Source organism: Melanerpes formicivorus, unplaced genomic scaffold (genome assembly GCF_026170545.1).
Source record: "Melanerpes formicivorus ecotype bairdi unplaced genomic scaffold, bMelFor1.0.p_v2 SCAF_23, whole genome shotgun sequence".
NCBI classification, from domain to species: Eukaryota; Metazoa; Chordata; class Aves; order Piciformes; family Picidae; genus Melanerpes; species Melanerpes formicivorus.
This window is the reverse complement of record NW_027142375.1, coordinates 5,199,618-5,222,972: the sequence shown is the minus strand read 5'-3', so window position 1 is coordinate 5,222,972 and position 23,355 is coordinate 5,199,618. Positions and strand designations below refer to the sequence as shown.

At 43.8% G+C, this 23,355-nt stretch overlaps 1 protein-coding gene across 2 annotated transcripts in view; it reads left to right on the top strand.

The window, feature by feature from the left end:
- Nucleotides 1–23,355, top strand: part of CREB5 (cAMP responsive element binding protein 5) — a 289,788-nt gene that overhangs the window by 56,981 nt on the left and 209,452 nt on the right. For both annotated transcript variants that reach the window (XM_068152374.1, XM_068152375.1), the window contains exon 4: nucleotides 1,986–2,107. In XM_068152374.1, the coding sequence (XP_068008475.1) occupies nucleotides 1,986–2,107 (122 nt within the window). The remainder of the gene's footprint in view (nucleotides 1–1,985; nucleotides 2,108–23,355) is intronic.

Below are 23,355 nucleotides of genomic sequence, written 5' to 3'. Positions count from 1 at the left end.
GTATTTCTATGCTGATCGTGTAAAGTTCTTTGTGTCTGGTAGCTGTTCCTTGGAATGGGGAAATTAGAACTTGACCCAGCTTAGGTAGGTGCAGGAAACCAACTTTTTCTTCCAGAACTCATTGGAGTGGGAAGCTGCTTTTCTGAGGTCAGAGTTGGCCCAATATGGGCAACTGGGATTAGTGTGACAGAGTTTTCATTCTTGAAAGAATGAGTTTCAAACAATAGGGTAGTCGTCAATGACTATGCAGAAGATTGTTGTTGAAGAGAGTGAGTTTAGTCTTTCCATAAAATTAGGTGCAAAGCAGCTTGAGCTGGAATGGGGTCTTGGGAAGAAGAAACTAAAATGAAAGAGAGAACTTTTTTGGGGTTGTTTTTTATGTGTGTGTAAAGCTGGGGTGGAATAGTTAAAAACTCTCCTCTGAATGAATAGAGATGACTCAGAGCTGAGCTTTGAGGAGTCCTTGATTCCCAAGTCTGGGCTCAATTTTTCACTGTGAAGAAAGACTAGCCAAGGTCATTAGTGAAACTACAGTCCACAGCACAATTTGGCTTGTCCATCTTGCAGGCTTTAGAAAAAATGGCTGGAAACCTTGTACCTTCTTAAGTCCTTCCTGCCTGTGGCATTAAACAGAATCCTGTCCTTCCCTGAATTATTTCTGAGTGGGCTAAAGATTCCTAGAGATGGAGGTGTGCGTTAAAAATCTTTTGATTCCAAATCTCATAGTTTGCTTGTGTTTCAAACTTGAAAGTGTTGATAATACATGAGGACACTACTTTGTCCTCCTCATAGGAGGGGTTATGTTAGGCTTTAACCACAGACTGAGGGAGTTGGGGCTGTTCAGTCTGGAGAAGAGAAGGTTCCAAGGAGACTTTATTGTAGCCTTCCAGGATCTGAAGGGGGCCTGCAAGAAAGCTGCAGAGGGACTTTTTAGGGTGTCAGGGAGTGATAGAACTGGGGGGAATGGATCAAAACTAGGAATGTGTAGATTCAGATTGGATGTTAGGAAGAAGCTCTTCCCCATGAGGGTGGTGAGACACTGGAACAGGTTGCCCAGGGAGGTGGTAGAAGCCTCATCCCTGGAGGTTTTTAAGGCCAGGCTGGATGTGGCTCTGAGCAACCTGATGTAGTCTGAGGAGTCTCTGCCCATGGCAGTGGGGTTGGAACTAGATGCTTCTTGAGGTCCCTTCCAACCCTGACAATTCTGTGACTCCATAAATTTTCTAACTATAATATTGCTCCTCCTTCAAATTTTGTTTGAAGCGGTGCCATGGTCTAGTCATGAGATCTGTGGTGACAGGTTGGACTTGATGATCTTTGAGGTCTCTTCCAACCTTGATGATACTGTGATACTTCTTGCTGTGACTAACCTCATGTATTTTGCAAAGTGTGTGTAAGTGTGAGTTGGTTTTCAAGCACTTGAAGGCATTGACTGATGCATATCTGCAGCAGCTACCTGCGTGCTGTGGTGTAAAGGTGTGTTATGATATGCACTGTCTTGTTTTGCATGCACCTATTATTGGAGGTTTATAGATAAGTATTAGAACCATTTGTGCATGTGAACAGTGTTCCCCAGAGAGGTTGTGCAGTCTCCTTCTCCGAAGATTTTCAAGACCTGTCTGGATGCGCAACCTGTGCTAGATTCTACGGTCCTGCTGTGGCAGCAGGGTTGGACTTGGACCCTCTTCAGAGGTCCCTAACATCCTGTAAAGGAGAGGCACTTGTGTTATGTGCCCTGTGAAACCTGGCCCTATTGTTTTTCTGGTTGAATGATGTCTGCTGCCCATTTTCAGATGCTGTTGGCAAGCACTACCTGCCTTCGCTGTTGAGATTCAAATCCTGCGTGGTTTGTTTTTAATGATGGTGCAGTAGGGGTGACAAGGCATGGATAGGTTTGGTAGAACCTTTCTTGTCCTAGAAGACTGTTTTTCTCTATCTGCTTTTAATATTGAATATCAATGATAATTTCTTGTTGTGTTTCCCAGATCAGACTCCTACACCAACACGCTTCCTGAAGAACTGTGAGGAAGTAGGCCTCTTCAACGACATCGATTGCTCCCTAGAGCACGAGTTTAGGAAGGCACAAGAAGAAGAGAACAACAAAAGGGTGAGTGTGAGAAACCCTGAACCCTTCCTCCTCCTCCTTTGGTTCCTTGATATGTTAAAGGACACTGTGGGAAAGCAGATAGTATCTGATTTTGGTTAGAAACTAAGTGGCACTCTAAGTCATGACATGCTTTGTAAAGCCTTGAAACAGGGGACCACAAAACCCAACCCAAACAAACACCCACCCCCCCAGCATTGCATTTCCCAAAGTGTGTGACTGTTGTTGTCAGGGTTTGATTCCAAGCCTCTACTTTCAAGTAAACTATAATACAAACCACACACTTTTTGAGGGAGAAGCCTGGGAAAAACCTGTCTTTTTTAAAGATTGCAAACTTTCTCAAATGCTTTGCAAGGAAATGTGGATTATGAGGAGGTTTTTACTTTACATACAAAACCTCACCAAAACAACCAAACAATCAAACAAAAAGTTATGCTCTTTTCTCTGCAACATGAGTGGGCTGGTGAGAGGTCTCAAACGCAAGCCCTATGAGGAGAGGCTTGAGGGAGCTGGGGTTGTTTAGCCTGGAGAAGAGGAGGCTCAGGGGAGACCTTGTAGCTCTCTGCAACTACCTGAAAGGAAGATGTAGCCAGGTGGGGGTTGGTCTCTTCTCCCAGGCAACCAGTGGCAGAGCAAGAAGACACAGTCTCAAGCTGTGCCAGGAGAAGTTTAGGCTCAAGGTGAGGACAAAGTTCTTCACAGAAAGAATAATTGGCCATTGGAATGTGCTGCCCCGAGAGGTGGTGGAGTCCCTGTCCCTGGAGGTGTTCAAAAAAGTATTGGACATGGCACTTGAAACCATGGATTAGTTGTCATGAGGTATTAGGTAATAGGTTGGACTTGATGACCTCTGAGGTCTTTTCCAACCTGGTGGATTCTATGATTCTCAACAGCTTTATTGTATTTCTGTATTTCTCATTAAAAATATATTGAAGGGGAAAACTTTAACATGGGATAATTTATCTCATTTCCAATTAGTATTCCCTTAGTCTTAGTGTTTGTAAGTTTAGGTTGAATTATATGGACTACATTGTTTGGGGTTAACTGCCCAATGACTGCTAAGAGAGTGTTTTGAGGGATCCTAAATATGTATTCAGATTTTCAAGGACTTATAAAAGAGCTCAATGCACTACAGAGGCCAGCACAAGACAATGCATGAAATTTTCAAACAAGCATCCAAAGTTCTGGTTGCTTTTGAGAACTAAAGTACATGAGTAATGTGGGGCTTCCCACAGGAGCATATTGCTCCCTGCAGCCCTCCAAGAACCTGCCCAGTGCCTCCCCTTCACAGTGGTACCTTTTGTGCCTCTCTCTTTCCCTCTCCCATTTCTGCAGCTTTTGGAAATTCTTGGGTAATGTGTCCCCTGGCAAGGAGTTTCCCAGTTACTGGACACTGTTACTTGGCTTAATTCTCATGGTAATCTCTGTCTAATTTGAACATTAACTGGCACCATAGACTAAAACTAGGAAGATGTGTTCACAAAACAGCTCTGGTGCTAAAGCCAGGAGTCACTTCTCAGCATTATTTTGCCTTTTGGAGTGTCTGTGCCTGTAACTGCAAGGGCTCCCTGTGTAGGTAGTGTTTCTTATGGCTGCTTCATTGTCATTTGCTTTGCCTGCTGGTGATGGCTATCCAACTCAAAATTCATGCATGTGAGGCGTGTGCTGCTGGGGTTCATGAAATCTGGAGTTAGCAGCATTTAGGGATCTTGAGGTCTGCAAAGTAAAGGCCCAAGAGGGTGGGGGTTTTTATTTTTTGAAGAAAGAGGTAAAGCTGATTGATGAGGTGCAAAATGTGAGACAAGGCTTGTAGAAGGAATATTGAGAGGGAGTCCAGGAGTGGTTTGGTTTTGGCTTCTAGGGAAGGGAGCCTAGGCATGGCTTATTTGTGTCTCATAAGGAAAGAGACTTGGGCAGATACAGAGGAGAGGGGCAGGGTCATGGTATACTGAGCAAGGAAAAAGAGTGTCCAAATGTAAGAGTCCCAAGTTTTGGCCAAGGATTTGGAAAATAGCCCAGACTGACTCTCAGAGGCTGGTGTGCAGGACGAATGCTAGAAAACAGCAATGAGATAAGGGTGTCTAATTTTGGATTTAACTTCTTAATAGTTTCTCCCCTCTGCAGCATGTAAGAAACACTTGGCTAAAATCAAGGAGAACATTGCTGTATGTTCTTACTTGTCTGTGAATTAGAGGGCTCCTAAGTGGTTGTTTCTGTGTGGTGTTTATTTTGCAGGAGTAGGAGATGAAGGGAAATCTACTGATGGGGACTTGGTGCGGTTAGCCGTAGACTGCAGTGCTTGGCGCTGCAGAGTCTGTTTCAGCTTACAAGGGGTAGTTGCACAATCTGATTAAAATTTAGACAAAAGCATCAAGTTACCTGATAATTCCAGTTGTTTAATGGCTCTGAAAGTTTTATTCTACTTCCTACCAACCCCTGCAGCTGCCATTGGTGATCTCTGGGGAGAAGTGATGGGCAGAGGAGGAGGGAATATTTTTTTACCAAAGCAAATCAAACCAAACCACAAACCCAACAACCCTCCCCCCAATGACAATAACAACAAAACCCAAACCAAAAGAAAGAGAAAGCAAAAGTCAGAGCAGCTAGCTAACCTGTAACATTTTGTCCTGTGTTTCCAATTACTCTGCTGTATGCTCATTCTTACATTACAGCCTGACTGTCAGATAGGAATCTGAAACGGGCCCCAGCAGGGCTTTATGCAAAGGCAAGAGACAAAGGCCACAGCAGAAAGGGACTCCTCTGGCTGCAGCTATCGCTAACTAAATGTTTCTAACAGCCTGTCAGTGGAGTATGGTTGCAATCTGGTGTTCTTCTAGTGGACCTACTAACACTTGGAGACTGAGACTAGCTACATGGAAACTTTAATCTTGTCTCAGAGAAGTCTTCCAAAAATATTTTGGGCTGTGTTAATTTTTCTGGACTCTGAAAGAAATAGTTTTGTTTGTTTTAGTGTATCACTATGGCTTAGCACACAGCTTGACATGGAAATCTTGTAAGAGAAAACACTTTGGGGTTGTTTATTTTTTTTCCCCATTCTTGAGAGTCATAATTTGAAAACTCAAAGAATAAAGTCTGATTAGCTGCATTCTTTCTTTCTTTTCTTTCTTTTTTTAATTTCATAGCATCATAGTATCAGTCAGGGTTGGAAGGGACCACAAGGATCAGCTAGTTCCAACCCCCCTGCCATGGGCAGGGACACCCCACACTAGATCAGCCTGGCCAGAGCCTCGTCCAGCCTGGTCTTAAACACCTCCACGGACGGGGCCTCGACCACCTCCCTGGACAACCCATTCCAGGGCTTCACCACTCTCATGGGGAAGAACCTCCTCCTCACATCTAGCCTGACTCTCCCCACCTCCAGCTTCATTCCACTCCCCTCAGTCCTATCACTACCTGAGATCCTGAGAAGTCCCTCCCCAGCCTTCCTGTAGGCCCCTTCAGATACTGGAAGGCCACAATTAGGTCACCTGGGAGCCTTCTCTTCTGCAGACTGAACAGCACCAACTCCTTCAGTCTGTCCTCATAGGAGAGGCGCTCCAGCCCTTTGATCATCCTCGTGGCCCTTCTCTGAACATGTTCCAGCACCTCCATATCCCTCTTGTAATAGGGGCTCCAGAACTGGAGGCAGTACTCCAGGTGGGGTCTCACCAGGGCTGAGTAGAGGGGGAGGATCACCTCCCTCGACCTGCTAGCCACACTTCTCCTGATGCAGCCCAGGCTCTGATTGGCTTTGCGGGCTGCAAGAGCACACTGAGAGCTCATGTTGAGCTTCTTGTCCACCAGCACCCCCAAGTCTCTCTCCTCAGGGCTTCTTTCCAGCTAGTCGCTGCCCAGCCTGTATCTGTGCCTGGGATTGCCTCGACCCAGATGCAGGACCCTGCACTTGCTCTTATTGAACTTCATGAGGTTGGCTTGTGCCCACCTCTCCAGCCTGTCAAGGTCCCTCTGGATGGCCTCCCTCTCCTTCATTTTTTCTGAGTGGGAGCCCATGGATAATCCATGAGAATTTGTTGTGATTAAGCTGGTGGCATTCCATATTAGCTGTGAAGCACTTTAATAGGCAGTTTTAGGGACACTCTTTGTACCCCTTTTGGGAAAGGTAGCACTGTGGGAAAAGCATTGGTATTAATATCACAGCTATATATCTAGCAGCAAACCTCTTAACATCTTTCTGCCACAGTTGCTCGTGTGTGAAGTGGGTGTACTATCTCTGCAGCTGATAGGTCTTGTGATTGCAAGCTCATTTGTCAAGGATTATCTCTTAAAGTATACTTAAGCTGGACTTTCACTGGGGACTGAGTGGACTCAAGTAATACTAATAATAATGATGAAGAGCTCCCAAACAGAGAGGGACCTGGGGGTACTGATCAACAGCTTCCTGAACATGAGCCAGCAGTGTGCCCAGGTGGCCAAGAAGGCCAATGGCATCCTGGCCTGCATTAGGAATAGTGTGGCCAGCAGGAGCAGGGAAGTCATTGTGCCCCTGTACTCTGCACTGGTTAGGCCGCACCTTGAGTCCTGTGTCCAGTTCTGGGCCCCTCAGTTTAAGAAGGACATCGAAACACTTGAATGTGTCCAGAGAAGGGTAACAAGGCTGGTGAGAGGCCTTGAGCACAGCCCTGTGAGGAGAGGCTGAGGGAGCTGGGATTGTTTAGCCTGGAGAAGAGAAGGCTCAGGGGTGACCTCATTGCTGTCTACAACTACCTGAAAGGTGGTTGTAGGCAGGAAGGGGTTGGTCTCTTCTTCCAGGCAACCAGCACCAGAACAAGAGGACACAGTCTCAAGCTGCACCAGGGGAAGTTTAGACTTGAGGTGAGGAGAAAGTTCTTCGCTGAGCGAGTCGTTCGTCATTGGAATGTGCTGCTCAGGGAGGTGGTGGAGTCACCATCCCTGGAGGTGTTCAAGAGGAGACTGGATGTGGCACTTGGTGCCATGGTCCAGTCTTGAGGTCTGGGTTGATAGGTTGGACTCAATGATCCTCGAGGTCTCTTCCAACCTTAGTTATACTGTGATACTGTGAAGACCTCCAGGACCTGAACTGAAATGAAGGGATTCAAGTTATAAATGGAAATGAGAAGGCTGTTTTGTTTTGGCTCTTCTGTTGCTTATCCATCAAGTACTAGCTGGCAGTCATTGCCTGAGAAAGCTCTACTCCTTAAATGCAAAGGGTGCTGTAAATCAGCAATAAGAATATTGATAAGCATATGAGAAGCATTCTCTTCACATACTTTTGCTGACACAGGTGTCAAATTCACCTGTCAAATTCACCAACAGGATTTGCACAGGTACAAGCATATCTGTACTATATAACCTCTTGCAAAAGTGTGAATGTTAAAGCTCCTAGGGGCTGGAGGCAGGCAGCAATTGACAGCTCTGCCCCAGACATGATTTGCAACCCAAAACATCGATGCAGGTAGTGCTGGCAGATCCAATGACCATCTTAGCCTACTAGCTGCAGGTTTTAGGTTTACACTGCTCAGAGCATTAGGTATCCAAGCATCTCTAATGGGTTATACTTGCAAACACATGACCAGTCCTCTGATTACTATCCCTTGATAGTGATGCAGGTAGGGAGCGATGATGTTGAAACCAATCAAAAAGGACTTCAAGGCTCTGGGGAAATTGATTGAGGGGTCAGGGGCACAGGTAATTTTTTCATCAATACACTTAGTTGCAGGAAGGAGCACTGAAAGGGACAGGAAAGCAGCTGTAATTAACAAGTGGCTCAGAGGCTGGTGCCACCAACAGAATTTTGGGTTTTTTGATCTTGGGGAACTTTCTATGGCCCCAGGTCAGCCAGCAACAGATGGAGTACATCTGTCCCAGAGGGGGAGAAAAATCCTAGCATATGAGAACAGCCTCTCTCACAGAGGGAAAAGGGTTCTAGGAAGGGAGTTGGCAGGTCTCATTGACAGGGCTTTAAACTAGATTTGAAGGGGGAAGGGGCTGGAACCAGTCCCCCCAGACAGGAGTCAGGAGTGAAACCATTAGCTTAGCTGAAGTGCACATACACTAATGCACGCAGCATGGGTAACAAACAAGAGGAGCTGGAAGCCTTGTTGCATCAAGAAAGTTGTGATGTAGTTGCCTTCACAGAAACGTGGTGGGATGACTCACATGGCTGGGGCACTGTAATTGATGGCTACAGGCTCTTCAGGAGAGGGAGAAGGGATGGAGGGGTGGTGCTGTACATCAGGGAGGCTCTAGATGCCATGGAACTAGAGAGCAAGGATGATCAAGTTGAGTGCCTGTGGGTGAGAATTAGAGGGAAGACCAACAAGGCTGACATCCTGGTTGGAGTCTGTTATACACCATCCAACCAGGATGAAGAGGTTGATGAATTATTCTGTAGACAACTAGAGGCTGTCTCAAGATCTCCAGACCTTGTTCTTATGGGTGACGTTAACCTGCCTGGTATCTGCTGGGAACTCAACACAGCAGAGAGGAGGCAGTCTAGAAGGTTCTTAGAGTTTATGGAGGATAGCTTCTTATCACAGCTGCTATACCCAGCACTGGTTAGGCCACACCTTGAGGACTGTGTCCAGTTCTGGGCCCCTCAGTTTAGGAAAGATGTTGACTTGTTGGAACGTATCCAGAGAGGGGCAACAACGCTGGTGAGGGGTTTGGAGCACAGCCCTGTGAGGAGAGACTGAGGGAGCTGGGGTTGCTTAGCCTGGAGAAGAGGAGACTCAGGGGTGACCTTATTGCTCTCTACATCTACCTGAAGGGAGGTTGTAGACAGGTGGGGGTTGGTGTCTTCTGCCAGGCAACCTGTGACAGAACAAGAGGATACAGTCTCAAGCTGCCCCGGGGAGGTTTAGGCTGGATGTGAGGAAGATGTTCTATACAGAGAGAGTGATTGGCCATTGGAATGTGCTGCCCAGGGTGTTGGTGGAGTCACCATCACTGGAAGTGTTTAAGAAGAGACTGGATGAGGCACCTAGTGCCATAGTTTATTTGATTAGATGGTGTTGGGTGAGAGGTTGCACTTGATGATCTCACATGTCTTTTCCAGCCTGGTTTAATTCTATTCTATTGTGCTGCTCTTGGATAGGTCCTGCTGTCACAGCTCTTCTTTTGGGCACTAAGGTTGGTCTGAGGGAATAATATCAAAGATGGGAAGAGTCAAGATCTGTGTCTGAACAGTTAATTGGACCTGCTTCATTTAAATGTGTTGTGCCTGACCTCCCTACATAAAATGACAAAGAGTATAAATACATTCAGTGCAGCATGTAGAGTACTCCACCCAGCAGCATTCAGAAACACTGAGGGGAGTGTTTTCAACATGAGGGCGTTTCCAAAACCACGTTCTGCTTATGCTGGAATTTGGATGCAGAACTTTCTAAGGATTAACCTGCCACTTCAAAATCTCTTAAGCATTGTGTGGATTGTCTGTGTCAGTTCAGGAAGCTCACAGCCAGTGAGTCCTGTACATGGCTTAATATATACAGGGCATTTGGTGGTTGAACAGGCTCAGCCTACAGAATTACTGAAAAGTCAGAATACTTGGTTTAGTTGTGTAAAGCAAGGGGTGATGCTACAGTCCAATGTGTATCTGAAAGGCATACATCTGCTTTGCACCTTCTCTATTTTCTTTCTACCTTGTATATACCAGGATAGATTTCTATCAGCAGAAGGAGGTAGTGGTTTATACCATTTCACCACTTCCTGCTGAACTCAGTGACTCTCATCTCTGGAAGAGAATTCTTGCAAATGTTTTCTGGATGTCAAAGCTAGGCTGCAGCCTGTGAGTGTGGGGAGGTTGAGCTGATTCAAGGCAAGATGGAAATGATAGAATGTGTCTTTGGAGCAGGTGTAGTTTGGTGGAAAGTATCACTGAATTTCTATACCTTGTTTAAATGTTATGCAATGTGTGCCAGGCCCACAGGCTTTCCCCTCTGTCTTCTGAAATGCAGACAGGAAAAACATTATGAGTTTTTCTCAGTAGGAGGAATTGCTGTGTTGGTTGGATATCAGAGAAGACTTCACATCTTGTTTTCATCTGATTCTGTTTTAATGGAATGAGGGAAATTTCATGGCTACATTATCTTTGACAATGTAGTGTGGTAAATGGGACCCTCATATAGGAAAGCATGATATGGTGTTCATACATGAAACAAGAAACTGTATGTTGATAAAGCACATTGTGTAAGTGCCGAGGTTTTAGAGGCATATGTTGTAGCAGTAATAGGCTAGGTAGTAATGTGGGCAATGCACTCTGGTGAAAGAGAGCATGGCTGAAGGGTTCATGGTGGTAGGTGGCTTGGATGGTGAGTGATCAATACTCTCCATTTATGAAAAGCTCTTCTCAAGGAGTGCACTCACCTGACTCTCTCCTTCTCACATGATTAATGTGCAGCATAGAGCCTTGTTTCAAAAATGCCTATAATTCTTTTGTTGACAAGTTTTCTAGTAATGCAGGACAGGAGGCTTGCAGATCACACAGAGTCACACAGGAACATTCAGGTTGGAAAAGATCCTCGGGATCACTAAGTCCAACCCAGAACCCTACTTTACAAGGGTCACCCCTAAACCATATCCCCAAGCACCACATCCAGACCACCTTTAAACACATCCAGGGTTGGTGACTCAACCACCTCCCTGGGCAGCACATTCCAATGCCTGACCACTCTTTTTGTGACCTTTTTTTTCCTAATGTCCACCCAGATTCTAAGCATGATCTTGTAGGAGGAGGTGCCAGTGCTGCAGTGCACTGCTGTAGAACAGTATGACTTCTGACCCTGTGCCCTGCCTCTACACACATTACCTCCAGTTGTCTCTTATGAATACTCTGAAGTCCCAGTGTGGTCTTGGAAGGGAGTAGTGTGCTGCTAGACATTTCAGAGGCAAGTTCTCTGAAACAACTGAAGTTTGCTTGTGGAGTAATACAAACCAACAATATGCCTGTCCCTGGAGCACTTGTGACTCATTGTCTGACAGTCTGTAAAGCAGAAGAAAGCAAAGATCTACTTTTAGATGCTTACTATTTTGATTTTACTTCTCCTCCCCCCTTTCAATTATGCTTTCCTTCCCCCCCCTTCAGTTATGCAGCACAAATACACATATGTACGTTCTCCTTGCATGTGCTTGAAAGTCCTGTAAGAATATCCATATTTTTTTCAAGTTAAGGTTCTTCTGACTTTTAATTCTCCCACTGAGATTATCTTGTATGTTGAGTATGTTATAGCAGACATAAAATAAGTCTAGGAATGATTTATGTTAATAGAGCATTAGAGGGCCAGGGTACTGTTGCTGCAGGCATTGTAATAACTCCAAGCTGTTAGTTTGTCAATTAGTCAAACTATTGTCATGGTGATAGCTGGAAACTCTGAAGTTCAAAGTCCAAAATGTCATTGCACATTCAAAGATTTCAGTGTAATAGTTCCTCCATAGCATCTTCACAGCACTGAAGTCTTGTAAAGATGCATTATAACTCTGGATCAGAGTTTTTCCAGTGGATTATTCTGAGTTTTCAGATGTGTTAATTGCATCATGCTATTGATCTGCTTTATGGGTTCACTCTTGGTTTATGAAAATCCCCTTTTTCTTAACAATTAACTTTTGCATTGTTCCTATGAAGAAGGGAAATGCTTTATCTCTTCTATTTTAAGGAAAAAACCAGTTTTCAGAGGATGTTGTTTTCTGACACACCAAGCTCTTGAAGGAATCGCAGGCTTGGAGTGAGAATTGCAGGGGAGCTGGGTCCTTTCCACTCTTCTGCCAAGCAAGTGGTTTTCTGTCTCTTTTGGTTCCTAAATATCTTTATCAGTGTGGCCTCAAAAGATTGATAAGCACCTCCAAAGGCATCTTGGTGCCTTGCTTTTACTGAAACAAAGCAGGAGGGAATCAGTGAGCTACCATAAAGGACCTGAGCGCAAGTGATGTGCTGAAAATTGCACAGGAAGTCTGTGGCAGTGCCTCCAATTGATTCCATATCTCCTTAGTCTCAGCATAGGGCATCCCACAAACCATGTGTGTTAAAGATTTATCAGCTGTTGCTTAGTGTTGCTAAAGACAGGAAGAAGCTCTCCTCCTCTCTCCAGATGGGTAGACTTGCTGCTTTTCTGAACTTGAGAAGCTTTCATGGTAGACATGTGGCAATATGTCATATTTTTTATGGCCATTCTGCAGTTGGCACTTTCGTCCCATGACTTTGTGAATCCTGTTTTGAGCATGTATCTACGCTTAGACTCGTGTTCCAGGCACTTAGTTTGCACACTGAACTGTGTTACAAAGGGGAGTAGTGGTGCAGAAAAGCTGTCAAGACAACAGAGTTCGTATCACGAGCTTGCAGAAAAATCCAAAGGAATGGGCTTTGACTTAGGCTCCTTGGTCTTTTGTTGGCAGGCAGATATGTCTTGCCTTGCCTTCTGCTGAGGCAATGGACCGTTTGATTGGATTTGTGGGTTTAGGTCCTTGCACTCTGAGAAGACCTGTATGTTTTTCCAGCAGTAAGTGCCTGTATCATGCAAAACAGGCAGTACTTGAGGGCGTACAATTTTGATTGAGCTAAACCTCCCTACCCATAATCCTTCCATGTTCTTCTGAATTCCAGTTGGTGAATCATCCTGCAGAGCTCGGTCAGGACAGTCCACTTTCCTTCTGCTTCTTATTGTCTCTGTCCCAAAGAAGTTGAGTCACTCTCTTGCAATGTTTGGGTTTTTGTTGTGTTTTGTATATTTTGGCTACCCCTAAAATAGGAGGCCTGCCTGATTTCTTACTGACATGTCGTTCACAGCAGAATGGAGTGGTTAAGCATTTTGCCTTGGTCTTCCTATGAATGTTTTTAATGGCACAGCTTCCTTGTTACCAGTTCAGACTTCTGCAGAATGGACTGGATGGCACATGATGAAGGGATAAAACTTCCCTGTAGTGGCATTTTTACAAGTCTGTCTCCTAGGTAAAGCCCCTAAATCTTGGCAATCTCTTTAGAGCACACACTCTGCTATTAAACATGAGCTCTTTGCTCCCTAGAGCTGACTGCAGCCTATATGGTTGGGTAGGTAACAAGATACTGCTGAGATATTTCAGAGCAAGGTGCACTTTTACTTTATTTATGAAGATAGACATGCCGGTCGAGGGCTTAATCACAGCTGATAAATCATTTGAAGAAAAGCTATTAGAACCATATGCTAACTCTTTGTATTAATATGGTGTGTCTGTTTCTAGTCTAATAAGGCAGTGTCTCTTCCCCCTCTCCCTTCCCCCTGCCTGGTGTGTGAACTATTTATCTGTTTAAGTGATAACGCTTGCCGGGGGGCATTTCCCTCTCTGAGAGGTATTGTTAATGAAGCAAGGTGAGCAGAGGAGAGAGATTCTTGCTCTCCAGAGCAAGTGAAGCTGCAGGTCTTTGGTCACCTTTGCTGAGATGGAATGGCAGAGCACAAGTCAGACAGCTGAGATGAGCAAACCTGTCGGTTAAACGCTGGAGAGCCATGGCATGGCCTTCCTGGCAGCATAAGGTTGTCATTTTGGACCAGGTGGTTACAATCCCAGAGCCCAAGAGCCGCAAGGGGGTGGGTGTGCTGACATTTCAGTTACCTCACCTTTCCCTCACTCGGAGAGGGCTGCTGCAGGAACAGGTTCCACAGCCATCTAATGAGATCCACATTGGAGAAGTTACTCTGTGCCAAGTCCTATTTATCATTAATTGGTGGGTTCACTTGCAGATCTTTCCTATTATTTGCTGATTATACCCCTGCACGTTTTATTATCTTGCCAAAATTCAAATGCTAATAATTTCTTGATTTATTATTTGTTTATAACTTTGTCTACTGGCTAAATGGATGTAGTTAGAAAACTTCAAAACAGCAACAGCTCTTATGCTGACTGGATTTCTTTCACATTTTGCACATGGCAGTCCTCTATTTATAAACCTCCACAGGGACTCCTAAACCTTAACAGTTGGGTTCCTCCCACCACTTCAGCCCTTTTTTCTCCCTTGCTCCCCCAAGGCAAGTTGTTTTTTTGGCATAAAGACAATGATGGCGATTGTTATGTGGAGAAAACCTCCACAAGCTCTGAACTGTGGGTAAGGGTTTTTAATTTGTACCTCAGGCAAAATAAATTGGAAATTAGAGACGTTCAGAAGAGTGAGGGTGTTTACACCATAGGCTAGGAAATCCTGATCTGAGTTGCTGGTATTCTTTAGTCTTACAAAATGTGAAACTGAAGGGAAAAAAAACCACCACAACAACAAAAACCCCCAACTTGCTTCACATGAGCTGTGTGCACTCTGCAGCATGACCTGTTTCCCAGTACTGTATGAAATTACTTTATTTCTAAAAGCCCCCAAACTTGACTGTTAAAGATGAAGAACTTCAGAGTAACAACAGCAATGGTGGAGAAAAAGAGCAACTGCTGAGTACATGACATGGCAGTTAACCAATGCTGCAGTTGGATGTATGTGGCCTCATACATTTCTGGCACCGTTCCATTGACTTAGGAATTTGAATTTCTAGCCTATTACAACTAGGCAAAGATCTGAAGGGACAAAAGTCTTTGCTCAGAGACCAGAATAATGTACTGTGGTCATAAAGTGATGTGAAGTATCTGGTCGATGTTGTCCCGATAACATGTGAAAATAGGGCCTTTAAAAGCCATACTAGGGAGCAAAACAAAACAAAAAAGAGTACATTTTAATTGTTTCCTTATTTTAGTTTCTCTCTCACATGCTTCTCCACAGAAGTGGCCAAGTCCACTCTTATCAAATAAATATCAACTTGCTTTCTTCCCCGAAATGTGAGTAAACTGTGTGTGGCTCAGTCTGGCCCCTGGGAAGGGAACAGACGTAGTTTGCCATGTGAATGTACATGTCAAAGTGCAGCTCTGCCAGCCAGTCTGGGGCTGGGTGGGGAGAGACACAAGGAGAATGAACTCAGTGTTACAAACTGTCTCTTTTGAATTTCTACAACCTATTAGTCACAGCAAGCTGCCCTTATTGATTTTGGTAAGAGAGGTCACTTTTAATCCTCTAAAGTGGAGAGAGCTGCATGCGCTCTCTGTAGCATGACATTAAAATTGACACAGCTCTGCATCAGTTCTATAAAAATGCCTTAAACCTGTATGGATTATTGCTTTGCCTTTCAGTGGGTACAAGCTGCTAACCACAGCATGCTAACCTAAGGAAGGTGTAAAAGCTCGAAAATACTGGATAAGGAAAGCACGGCCAAAAGAAGCTAGGAAATACATGAGCATGCTAAAACAGCTGCCCCTGCACAAACAGACCATTAGTCTTAAGAAACTTTATTTTCTCCTTTTTCTTTTCTTTTTAAATTAAAAAGTCAACACAGTGGAGTTGAGATTATCATATAAAAGAAGAAACAAAAGCTGACCTCCTTCTATGATGATGAGGAAAGCTTTATTCTGGCTCATGGCCCTTGCTAGTTTTGTTTATGTTCTTTAGAGAGCTAAACCTTTGAATAAAATTAGAGTAGTCCGACTTGAATCTTAAGTGTGCCTCAAAATAAACAGCAGAGGTGAACTCTCAGCAGTTTTCTTTTCATCTTTGTTATCCTTGCCCTGACCCACTTTTCCTGCCTATAATCGTTTGTGGCATAGTATTATTAAGAGAAATCTTGTTGATGGAAAAAATGTGCTCGACAGGGGTAGGAAAATGGTTGTGAGCCTGGAGAAGCATTTTTCCTTTGGAATTCCAGAAAGTGACTACTGCCCTTTCTGATTTTTGCATGCTAGTTTTCATTTGAAAATCTTTCTTTGGAAGGTTGTTTTGTTTGTTTGTTTGTTTGTGGTTGGTTGGTTCAGTTGTGGTGTGAATTTGGTTTGGTTTGTGTTTGGCTGGTTGGTTTTGTTGTTTTTATGGGTGTTTTTTGTTTACTTCTTTGTTTCTTTTGTTTCTCCAGTAAAAATGTACAGTGTGATGCTCAGGGAAATGTGTTGATTTGTCATGTCAGCCTCCTGTTCTCCCTTTTAGTTGTAGCTTACTTCAGTATTTCTTATTAAAGGTTAGAAATCCCCTTTTAAAATAGACATCAGCAAAAGGAACTGCAGTAAAGAAAACCAGAGTTTAACATTGTACCTTAATGAAGTTGTGTAGCCTGTAAGTGTACTGCATGTGAGAGCTGCTTGACTTCCATGCCACAGCACCTTTCAATAAGTTACAAGTATGTTACTATTGTTAATTGGGTAGGTTTCTGATCTCCTTCTCAACAGATGAAGGTGTGTGTGTGTCTGTGCAGGCAGTGTGGATTTATCTCCTACATAAGAGATATTTGCACTGCCTCCCCTTCCTCCTTTGGGAGAAAATGCCACTCCTCAGCTCAAGCAATTTGTGGACTTACAAGGTACAGGGAAGTTTGACAAAAGGGAACTGACGTTTGGCTCCATCAGTGTCACTGAGAAATGGCACCATGGTAAAAGGTGCCCTATCTGTGATGGTCTGGATCTCTATCTGGCAGTGTGTATTTGCCTCAGTCCTACCTTTTCTTTTCATATCAAGGGAGAAAGAGGGACTAGCAACGTACCTTACTTTTCTTTCTTTTATGTTGGAAGAATACTCCCTGATGTCTCAACACTGTATGGGATCGAGAAGAGATAAAGAGGGATGACAGGAAAGTATGGGTTGAAGAAGAGGAGAAAGGAATTAAAGGAAGAAAAGTACCTTTCATTTTTACTTATATAAAGGACATAAAATATTCCTGTGATGTACTTGTTGATAGAATTGGATGAGCAGAGATGCAGAAGTGTGAAAAGCATAACTTCTTTTCTTCACACACCCTCAACCCAAGGAAACTGACTTAGTTTCTCCACTTAATGTTGAATTGAGAACTCGTGAGATGTGGGTGTACATGAGAAAACACAAAGGCACAACACAGTCAGTGTTAGGTATTGGCATAGTGTTTTGGGCTTTTTCCCTCTGAAAAAGAGGAGGAGAGGGGCAGCCTGCATGCTGTTGTTTCTGCTTTCGGTAGCCTTCATAAAATTTTCTTTCTCTCATCACACTCCTGTTTTATTTCAGAGATCTGTTTTTGCCCCTTGGGACGTATACAGCTATGTAAGGCCTGTTTCTCTAATGACAAAGTCACCCTGCTTCTCTCCCATTCATGCTATTTTTTTTTTGCTCCAACACAATAAACTCATGCAAGTATAAATGCCAACATCTCTGCTTCAGGAAAACCAGGAAAGCTATTAAGTGTATTACACCTCTGCACATAAGTTATTGTTTGGCTGGAATCTTTTTCAGGTACGGCTCTCTTATCCCAAGTTCTTTTCTTTGCTTCATCCATCTCAACCAGTTAAATGTGTATAAAACTGATTTTTCTGACATGGAGCCAAGGTCCGTGTATTTCAATAGCTCTTAAACATGTGGTTAACTTCAAGCATCTGTGTAGGGGTTTGCTGAGCAGAGATAGTTTGCTGAATCAGGACTTTCCAATCCTAAGATATTAAATTGCAAATGACCCTCTGTTTTATTGCATTATAGCCACTGCCTCCCATGGACTATAGGTAACTATTTTTAAGTGAGGGAAGTTGTAGTTGGTGGCATAAAAAGAACCTTTCTGATACCTTCCTGTGACAACTGTTTAAATGTTGTGTTTTTTTACTTCCTCCTAATAAATACCTTAATTATGTTACATGAAAGACATTGACATTTCATGCTATAATTAAAAACTTTTCTTCCAGGAGGAATAAGAAAAAAAATCTGCTCCCTAAAGAAAGCTTTAATATTGATATTACATTTATATTATATTACTTATATTATTTGTTACAATATTTATATTACATTACTTATAGCTTTAATATTTTTATTCTTTTTATGAGATTTCTGTATTTTTCTGACACAATGTGATGCTAAGAGGGTAGTATATGTATACCATTATTGACAAGGTAAACATGAGGCACCCATCCAGTCTTTTGGGTGCATAGGATTGTGTGGTTTCCTGAGAGAGCACTTCTAAAGGAAAATTTTATATGTAAGCAAAAAAACCCTCAAACAGACAACAAAACCAACCCAAAGAAACCCACCAACCCAATAAAACCCCCCAACAAAACCCAAAACCCACAAAAAAAACCCCACAAAACACAACAAAACAAAAACCAGAGAGAAGAAAAAGGAAAAAGAGAAACACCACAATAAAGGTTGTCCAGGGAGGTGGTCGAGGCCCCGTCCCTGGAGGTGTTTAAGACCAGGCTGGACGAGGGTCTGGCCAGCCTGATCTAGTGTGGGGTGTCCCTGCCCATGGCAGGGGGGTTGGAACTAGATGATCCTTGTGGTCCCTTCCAACCCTGACTGATACTATGATACAAATCTAGTTGCTTTTCTCAGTCACTTGCATCCTTCCATGTGCAGGGATAAATGATACAGGGCTGCTTTCCCTGTGTTGTTTTGGTTTTCTTCCTTGTGGGTCACAGGTAAGGTGAGGTGGAAAGTAGATGCTACAGGGGGAAAAAAAAAAAGCATCTGACAGAAGATGCAGGCAGGGGGAAAGAGTCTGGAGGAAACGTGCCTTTCAGAATACTTCTTGATATGCTATTAGTGATGGAATGCTCAAATTGCCTTCTTGATGACAGCCGGGGCAGGAAAAAAGCCCACATTTTACTGTCGAAGCTGATACACTTAATACAGTGTTTTAAAACAGAGTGCCCTTGCCCTGTTTTTCTGTGACATGGTAAGACTTAGAAATGTAATTGGGCTTTCCTCTGCTTTTCTTAGTACTCTTCAAAATTCGTTTCCTCACATTCCATCTTCCAACCAGCTAATCTGTATCCCCTTCTTCTTGAATAGCATTATCCTGACAACAGAGCAGTGAAAAGAGCTGAGGCTACAGGACTTCTAACAATGCCGGAGGGCCCCAGCAATAGGAATGCCCTGAAAAAAATGTGCTCCCATCCAGCTGCCCTTCATATTGTTGTCTCTCTATCCAATTTACCAGAGAATTTCCCACTGGCTCTTGGCTCATTCCCAAATGAGAATGTAATCTTTTAAAGATTACACTGCATAATGGACGGACAAGGAGCTCTTTATTAACTGGAATGGGGAGTCACTTGCTATTAGGCAAGGGAGAGGGACGAGTTGTAGTAGTGTTTTGTGAACTCTGCTTTCTGCCCCTTCTTGTTTCCTCAGTGTTAGGACAGCAGGCTGGGAGTGGGGAAACCACTGCAGCTGCAGTGTAGCAAAACAAATGATTGAATGTAGGTTATGATTACGGCAATTACTTTGATAACATGAGGGATTATACCACAACTATTGTATTGCCAACAAGATTAAATTGCTAACCTAACCCCACAGCATGTATTCCAAGAAAACAAAAAAATCTGCTTGTTCCAGAGTCGATGCTTTCAAAGAGTTTAATACAGTGTGGAAGAGCTGAGCTGCTAAGGAATATAATGTGCTGTCTGTACAGATACTGTATGGATCAGATCCCTGTCACTTTGACTTCCATGAACTGTGCCAGCTAGACACCCTTGCCCCTTTTTGGGATAGAATAGAATAGAATTGACCAGGTTGGAAGAGATCTCAGAGATCATCAAGTCCAACCTATCACCCAACACCATCTAAGCAACTAAACCATAGCTCTAAGTGCCTCATCCAGGCTCTTTTGAAACACCTCCAGTGATGGTGACTGGATGTAAAGCAGCGTGGTGCTCTGGTAATTTGAAATGCTTATTTTCCGTCCCGTGAGGTAGATAGCTTCTGCCAGTAAGAGTTACTAAAGAGGTAATCTGAAGTTGTGATGGGGAAATTAAAAAACCCTCAGCATTCACAAAGGAACCAGATTTGCTCATGTAAACTCACTGCATTGATTAGATAGCTTTAGCTTCAAAATGCTTTCATTCTGTGCTCTCCTTCTGCAGCATCTTTTGAGAATGTTGTTGGGTGTCAAGTGGAGGGGGCCAAGCTCTTTTCAGTGGTGCATAATATTAAGCCAAGGAACAACAGGTACAAGCTTGAACACAGAAGATTTCACCTCAACATGAGAAGAAATCTCTTTGCAGTGAGGGTGACAGCACTGGAACAGGCTGCATAGAGAAATTGTGGTGTCTCCTTCTCTGGAGACTTTCAAAACCCACCTGGATGCATTCCTGTGCAGACTACCCTGGGTGATCCTGCTTTGGCAGGGGGGTTGCACTCAATGATCTCTGGAGGTCCCTTCCAACCTCTAATGTACTGTGATACTGAGATACAGGATATATGTATGAAAATGAGGTAATCTTAGGTCACTTTTAGTGTGAGGTGAGTTCTGTTGAAGCTGTTAGGAACCTGCAGTGTGGGGGTTTTAATTTTGTTTTGTTTTCCCTGCATGGTTTGCGAAGTCATAGATGAGACTTTGTCATATAGATAGCAAAGATACAGTGCTATACTAAAGACTGGTAGGAGTATAAGCTAAGTTAATTATGCAGGAAGAGCAGTTTCCGTTTGTTCATCAGCTGGAAAATGAAGAAAATTGAATTTTATGGATTTCAGAAATGTTGCTCATTGCCAGCAAATTAACTGGCTTCACGGAAGTGCTGAGGTTCTGATTCTGAAGAGAAATGGACTCAAGCAACAGGATGCTGTGAATATTTATTTTTTTATATAGATCTACTTGAGAGAGTCCCAAGGAGGGCCATGAGGATGATGAAGGGACTGCTCTCTGAGGAGAGGCTGAGAGCCCTGGGGCTTTTTAGCCTGGAGAAGACTGAGAGGGGAATTTAATAAATGTTTATAAATCTCTGAGGGCTGGGGGTCAAAAGGGAGGGGACAGCTCTGCTCAGTTGCACCCTGGGATAGGACAAGGGGCAATGGATATAGCACTACAGTACAGGAGGTTCCATCTCAACATGAGGAGGAACAACTTCTCTGTGCAGGTCACAGAGCGCTGGAAGAGGCTGCCCAGAGAGTCTCCTTCTCTGGAGGCTTTCAAGACCTATCTGGATGTGTTCCTGTGTGAGCTGTGCTAGATTCTATGGTCCTGCTCTGGCAGGGGGCTTGGACTCAATGATCTTCATAGGTCCTTTCCAACCCCTAACATCCTGTGTGATCCTGTGTAATATGCTGTCTGGTATCTTAAGTGGTTATTTTGGTTTTTGTTGTATCTACTTTGAAGTCTTCTCAAGCTGGCACGCCCTGTGAAAATCCCCATGAGCCCACAGAGCTGGTGGGTACAGCTGGAAAGACTGGACATGTGTTTGTACATCAAGCTTTGCTGCCTCTTTTTCTTTTTTATCTTTTTAGGAAAGAACTGGAATTATGGGTTAAAAATTGAACTCAAATGAGACTACTTTAGTGTTGTTTTTGGCAGGATGTGAGAGCTGCAAATGGCAGACTGCACCTTATTTGCTTCCATTCACTCCTAGTGTATAGAAGAAGCAGCAAGCCTGATTTCATTGTGCTCTTATGCTGGATCTTTGCAGCATGGAGCAGTGCCACATAGGATCTGTTTGCCTCTATGACATGAACTCTACTTGTTGACCTTGTTTTCATTTGAGCTTTAAAGAGTCACCTTAGACAAAAGGTGCTTGGATCTAGAGCACTGGGTGCTGTTAAGAAGTTGGGTTGAGAGCTGGTTTCATGATTTCCTCGTGGTGTCTAACCAGGATAACAAGGTTATTTCTGCTTCTGCATTTGCTAACTGCAAAGGGTCGTCTTGTCAGTTGAGGGCATCTTTCCTTTCCCTCCCTTGGCTTTCAGACTCAGTTCCTACATTGCATGTGAAACACCCTGGATTAATCTCCTCTGAGAGCTTTTTAGGTTTATCCCTAGTGTGTTGGATCCTCACTGATAGAAAACAGTTACACAAGAAATCATCTTGTTCTCATACGTCTCTTATGCCCAAGGAATCTTATTAGGTCTTTGGTTACAGTTGCTTTTAGAAGGAAGGTCAGAATGGGTTTATTGCACATCAACCAGTAGGTTGCAAAAGGCTGGATTCTTATGGCAAGGTATATGCCCACCAGAGAAACGTTACCTTTAACAGCCTGTGCAGAGAGAATCACTGAAAGTGTTTAAAATAAGACTGGATAAAGCACTTAGTGCCATGGTTTAGTTGATTAGATGGTGTCGGTTGACAGGTTGAACTTGATGATCTCGCATGTCTTTTCCAACCTGGTTAATTCTGTGTGAACCATGGAAGGGAGCTGACCAGATGCCTGAGGGCCATACCTCAAGCAGTCCCAGGAGTTTCACCAGTTCTTGCTGTTCCCTGGTTTTTCTGACCTTTGTTCATCATTTGCTTGAGCTCCTTCTTAAAAGCCAGGCTGTAGCTCAGGGCATTAATTGCAGGCAGCAGTGCAGCATGATCTGCTGGAGCTTGTAAAGTCAGTGATACAGCTTTATGTGGACTTCTTTGTCTGCCCTCTCCCTGTTAATAGGTAATAAAGCATTAAGATCTCAGTCTGGTGGTGTTTAATTTTTCTTTTGTTTTGCCCGTGTCTGACTGCCATAAAGACACAGGTGTCAAAATTTTGGAGTGGAGTACCACCTAGGTGTTCTGGGATGTTCAGAAGCTCTTGCAGCAGCATTTGGGTGGTTTCTCAATTATGCTGGTGCTAGAGCACGAACTGAGTTTTTTCTTTCTTTTCTACAAACATCCCAGAGGAATTACTTTTAGAGCCAATGGAAATTTCTGTAAGGCTTTCTCATAAGCCATGTTTTTGTGTTTTTTGTGGCATCATGATGACCTGTAAGTTAGACTGGACATTTTCTGTGATTTTTTTTTTTTTTTCTTTCTAGAGTGGTCAGGCATTGGAATGTGCTGCCCAGGGTGGTGATTCAAACTGAGAGGGACCTGGGGGTGCTGATTGACAGCTGCCTAAACATGAGCCAGCAGTGTGCCCAGGTGGCCAAGAAGGCCAATGGCATCCTGGCCTGCATTAGGAATAGTGTGGCCAGCAGGAGCAGGGAGGTCATTGTGCCCCTGGACTCTGCATTGGTTAGGCCACACCTTGAGTCCTGTGTCTAGTTCTGGGCCCCTCAGTTTGAGAAGGACTTCAAGACTCTTGAAAATGTCCAGAGAAGGGCAACAAGGCTGGGGAGAGGCCTTGAGCACAGCCCTGTGAGGAGAGGCTGAGGGAGCTGGGATTGTTTAGCCTGGAGAAGAAGAGGCTCAGGGGAGACCTTATTGCTGTCTACAACTACCTGAAAGGGTAGCCAGGAAGGGGTTGGTCTCTTCTCCCAGGCAGCCAGCACCAGAACAAGTGGACACAGTCTCAAGCTGCACCAGGGGAGGTTTAGACTCAAGGTGAGGAGAAAGTTCTTTACTGAGAGAGTCATTAGTAATTGGAATGTGCTG